The 5674-nt window shown below is 43.8% G+C and overlaps 1 protein-coding gene across 1 annotated transcript in view; it reads right to left on the bottom strand.

The window, feature by feature from the left end:
- Positions 1–6: 6 nt before the first annotated feature.
- The window catches only part of LOC101853120, a 36714-nt gene continuing 31046 nt past the window's right edge, over positions 7–5674 (bottom strand). Inside the window, exons 2-3 of the mRNA XM_005108337.3 lie at positions 3565–3665; positions 7–2110 (exon numbers count right to left, since the gene is read on the bottom strand). Coding sequence (XP_005108394.1) covers positions 1067–2110; positions 3565–3665 — 1145 coding nt within the window. The 3' untranslated portion in view covers positions 7–1066. The remainder of the gene's footprint in view (positions 2111–3564; positions 3666–5674) is intronic.

The following is a 5674-nucleotide window of genomic DNA, read 5'->3' as shown; positions in this document are numbered from 1 at the left end:
ACACACATTCACACACACACACACACACACACATACACACACACACACACATCTTTAAAACTCTCGTCTATTCTAATTTCTCTCCAGCTTCAAGTCTCTCCTTCCCCTCAACAAACCAACTGCACATCTCTCTGTTGTCACCAGGGGCTCTTCTTCCTTCACCAGCAAAAGCCCAAGACTTATCACCCTTTGTAATAAATAACACTGTTCTGTCTCGCCTATATGTGGACAGCGATGGAGGAATCGAGAAGGTGTGGGTGTAGTTTGTACAGTTTAAAGACAAGTATTGGCCAGCCGGGCTCGCACCTTGAAGACAAGGCGAGCTCGTGGCTATGAAGAATGTCGTCAATTATTATGAGATGGGTTGTTGGGTTTTTTTCACACATAAACAAGCACGCTGATTCTAGCATGATTAAATGTAAGGAAGCGTTTGCTACCCCCAGAGAAATTCTAAGCACGGTGGGTTTCCATTTCCAAGCACAGCGGAGTTCCAACCTCTGTGCCGATCCCCGCATTCCGTCTTGCAGTTGGCCAACCACAATGCACTGCTCCCAAACCGGGAAGCGCAGCAATGTGGCATGTGCACAGATCCCCCTGCAGTAGTAAGGACGAGGGGCTTCCAGTTTTGTTTTTAAAATCAGAACGCCCCCGTTGCACAAGGCACTGCAACTCCGTTCCGAAAAAACCATAGCGGTTTGTTTCCACCGAGGTGTTGCCATAGATAACCAGTGACAAACGTTCGGATCTTGGCACACCACACACACGGCATGCTTGGGAACAATTGTAGCTCTAAGTGAAGCAGATCCATTCGGGGAAGATTCTGCGATCTGTTTCTGGTGATGCCGTGAAGGAAAGCTCTTATCTACAAACGGCCCATTATCAACAGAACCGAAAAGGCCCTTGCCACACACGGAACAACTCCCAGTAGATCCACACAGAAGCCACCTAGTCTCTGCCTCCTCGGGCCCCTCCCCCCGGGGGGAAGTGGTTAAAGCGTAGAGCTCGGACGTCAGTACCAGCGAGCGATTAGGTAACAGTACAAGAGTACATGTTCTTTGACCTCTGCCTAGTCCGGGGCCGAGGAGATGGCCAACTTCCGCTTCTGTTTACGCGCCATCTGTCGTCTGCGCCGGCGCCGTCCCTTATGTTTCCTGGGGTGTCGGGTCCGGTGTCGTTTCGGAGACAGTTGTTCCAAGTCGGCCTTGAACTCTGGAGACAAGGTCGGCGCGCTGCCGTCGGACCCCGCCGCTGACTGACCTCCGGCTGACCCCGACCCGGACTCGGCCCCCGGCGGGAGAACTAGCTCACTCTGGTATTTGTCCAATAACTGGTTCAGTTTGACGATTCGATGCCGAGACTTTTTCCGTTTTCTTTTCAGGACTGGGTAGTGATCCTGCCCCTCCGCCTCCTCCGACGCCACCGCCGCCCCATCCTTTTTCTCTCGCTGACGTTTCTTTTTCGTAAGATTTCGAATCCGACGAGAAATTGCCTGGTAATGTTTTAACAAAGCCTGCGCCAGTAGTTTGATTCTCCTGAGGTCAGGCCTAAGCTTCCTGTGTGTGAGATAACGCTCCACCTTCCTGATCAAACACTTCCTCTTGGCTCTCTTCGGCTTCCGCATCATCTGTCGCAGAATGTCACAGACGCAGATCTTGGCTCTCGGCGGGCGGGCGGCGTCGGCCGGGCCCAGCTCACTCGGAGCCTGACACTGCTTGTGTTTCTTGTAGCAGTTTCGGATGTATTTCGTATTGCGGCTGATCCGCTTGATATTCCAGCACCAGCGAGCCTTCAGCTTCTGACGCAGAGCTCTGCGGTCTTTTTCAGGTGCCCTCCAGGGTTGGGGCGTGCATTTCTCGGCCGGCGCCGGTCGCTGGGACACCTGCAACATCTGCTTCAGGGCCTTTATCTGCTCCTCCGGAACCTTGTCGTACATGAACCTGGACGTCTGGTTGCTGGCGTTGGCTTCGTATCCAGGCAACGAGTCGCAGTCGACGCCGAGGAGAAGCTTCCGGTCCGGCCGGCTGTGGTGCACGAACTCGTAGTAGAGCCAGTAAGAGCCGTTAGGATACAGGCTCCGCTCCTTCATGTAGCAGTCCTGGCTCAGACTTTTCTGAGGAGTTCAAAGGAAAGCAGAGGTCAACATTAGCTGTCAGGGAAATCGGTATCATCTTTAGTTTGTCCCCCCGCCCCCCTTTTTTTTTAAAAACAAAAATGAGAAGTTTCGTAAGAGTTTTAGGGTACTTGCAACACAATAAGGTCGTATAAGTGCCGAGATTTAGAAGTGTTACAAGAGAGAAACACACACAAAAGGAGGGGAGACAAGGGCGATAGATGTCGGATAGGAAAGAAGGAGCAAACCACACCAAAGCACCCGCCAACCACCCACAAAATAAGAAGTCAATGTTTGTTTTTGTCTGTTTATTTGAGAAAAAAAAATAAGAAGAAAAATTGGTAATTTGACGAAAAGTTTCTACAATTTGGAACATTGGACGGCTCTGAGAAAAACAGAAGAAGTTTTAAGGTTTAGAAAGAACTATCAGCTTCACTGGGACATTTTTTTTTAAAGCATTGGCGGAGTTTAGGAGAAAAATCTGGGAGAGTAACAGTCACTAACTGTTGGAAACAAATAATAAAAACCATAATCAAGAACAACATAGTAATAGATGGATGAAGTAGGTATCAGACATACTGTGCCTTCCATCGTTGCGGATGAACGTGGTTCGAATCTCTGATACGGTTTTAGTTTGGTTATAGTCAACGAGTTTTACTGCGCGGTATTTTTTTCCGGGTGAGTAGATAAAAGGGGTGTTTCCATTTCGTGTGAACTTCAATATTTTCACGTGAGGCTTCCTTGAGATACGAGTTTTCCCTTGGAAATACATGCAGGGTGGAAAAAGATGCGGTGCGGTGAGTGTGCTGGTGGAGGTGGTGTTACTAGAGTTGTTGCTGTTTTCGCTGCTTCTGCTGCAGCTGTTGTCGTTATTGTTGTACTTATTGTTGTTGTTGTTGTTGTTGTTGTTGTTGTTGCTGTTGTTGCTTTGTTGTTGTTTTGTTGTTGTTGCTGTTGTTGTTGCTGTTGTTGCTTTGTTGCTGCTATTTTTGTTGATTCAAACAACTGCCAGTTAGACGTCTGAGCATTGAGCACTTTCCTGGTGAAAATCTGCTATTATTATTATTATTATTATTATCATTGTCATTATCATTATCATTATTATTAGTATCATTATTATTAGTAATTATTATTAGTATCATTATTATTAGTATCATTATCATTGTCATAATTATCATTATCATTATTATTACCGTTATCATTATTATTATTGTTGTTATTACTATTATTGTTGTTATAATTGTTGTTATTATTGAAGTTATTATTAATATCATTATCTTTATCGTTAATGTTTTTGTTATTATTATCACTGTTATTATTATTATCATCAATATTGTTATCATTATTATTATTATTATTATTATTTATTATTATTATCATCATCATCATCATCATCATCATCATCATCATCATCATCATCATCATCATTGTCGTTGTTATCAAGTGTCACTCACCGACAGATACAGCCTCCCTGAGGAGTTCATGCACAGGTAGTGGGGGTCGATGAAGCTCTGGATGATCACGTGGTTCACGTGCGTGTTGAACCTCACGATACCTGAGGGCACACACACAAACATACAACATGATCAGAACAACTGGAATGTGATTGATTTATTAGCACACACACACACACACACACACACAACATGATCAGAACAACTGGAATGTGATTGATTTATTAGCACACACACACACACACACACACACACACACACACACACACACACACACACACACACACACACACACACACACACACACATACAACATTATAAGATCAACTGTTTTTAGTTTTAGTAAGAGTTTTACGACACTTACAACACAATATATATGTAAGGTCATATAAGTGCCGAAGATTAGAGATGTTACAAGAGAGTGTCAAACACAAAAAAGAAGGAGGGGAGAGATAAAGACGATAGATGTATGATAGGAAAGAGGAAGCAAACCACACCAGAGCACCCGCCAACCACCCACAACTGGAATGTGATTTATTGGTATTGACTCATGAGCCAAGACACATTATTTTTCGTGCGCAATGATTAAAACCTGTACCTGTAGAGTTAAAGCAGCCCGTCTCTTAAATGACCTAAACTGTGTTGATGGGAGCGTAAATGTCTACAAATAGAGCTAGAGCTCTTTCCCTGATGGTTTTGATATGAGCAAAAAGGGGAACGCGATAATATGTCAGTCAAAAATCATGAAACTATAACAAACAACAACAAAAAACGACCGGAAGATTTATGTGCAAACAGTATCTCCTAATCACTAACATCACGTTCTTTATTCTCATAAAAGGAGAGCCGAAGAGCCATTTTATCTCTATTTGTCAAAGTTCGTCACTTTGGTCGCCTTAAACTTCCAAACCACTGAACTTTCAAATTTGGAGAAAAAAAAATTAACGGTTTTTCAGAATCATGTAAAGGGTGCCATTAAGGAGTCTAAATTCACTGTAGTTTAATTTTCAATTTTTCATTAGTTTCGTTTAAATCTGATTTAAACTGATTTAAATCTGATTTAGACGCCATTGTAAAAATAAGTGAGGCTTCCATTCACAAGCAGTGCGCACTGTTTCCACAATGACTTGGACGATCGATTCTTTCGACTCCGTTCATAGAACGGGTACCCAGCTAGATCTAGTTACAGGCAAAGATCGTAGATGTACGATCTTAGTTACAGCATAAAACGTTTCACCCCAAAAGGATCGCCGTAATAGTCTCCATACACTGCAGCCTCGGCCCGCATTTTGATGACGTCATCAAGGCGCAGATCTTTCGGGGTCAGTGAGGCGGAAGTCATGAGTTCTCCAGTCTGTCGCGCTGCTAGAAGTCTCACGACACGGTGGATTCACGCGCTCGTACATTTTTGGGGCATATGGAGTTATTGGTATCATCTTAACGCCTGTTCATTTGCCTTGCTTTTGATGGAAAAAATATCTATTTAACATAGATACAGGTCAAGATATTGGTGATTGAAGGAGGTGGGGGTCGCCTGATTTCAGAGATAAATCTAGCGAGAAAATGGCCGCCTCGGTTGCATTATTTCCTTAGCTTGAGAGTCCGTGGAAACTAAAAATTTACATCTTTTATGCCTTTAATCAACGTTTTTCAGTATAATCCACACAAAAGTTAGTTCTTTAATAAAAATGTATGAAAGGTATTAAGCCACAAAAAAAACATTCGATAAAAATAACCAAACCTGAAAAAAAGCCAGTTTCTTCAATTTTTATTATTTTGACGAGCGCCTGATTTCACCACGGTGCCCCTGAGAAATCCGGGAGGAACCAGGTAGATTCCCATAGACTATCTCCGCGCCTCACTGACCCGCTCTGTCGGCGCCCTGTTTGCCTTTCCGCGTGGATCCCCCCCGTCCGGTCGCATTACCGGCCACGCAATAATTGGACCTATATGTTCAGGGTCCAAGAAGTGGAGGCGGGGTTTTTTTGTAATTATTATCTTGGTTTGCTCAAATATGCAGGAAAAAAACCCGCCAAAATATGAATTGTTTAAAGTAGTTTTATTTACGTTTATAGCGAAGTGTGTTATGTCACTGATTTGTTGGGGGGGG

The sequence above is a fragment of the Aplysia californica genome, unplaced genomic scaffold (genome assembly GCF_000002075.1).
Source record: "Aplysia californica isolate F4 #8 unplaced genomic scaffold, AplCal3.0 scaffold00680, whole genome shotgun sequence".
Taxonomy (NCBI): domain Eukaryota; kingdom Metazoa; phylum Mollusca; class Gastropoda; order Aplysiida; family Aplysiidae; genus Aplysia; species Aplysia californica.
This window is presented reverse-complemented; position numbering and strand designations above follow the sequence as displayed.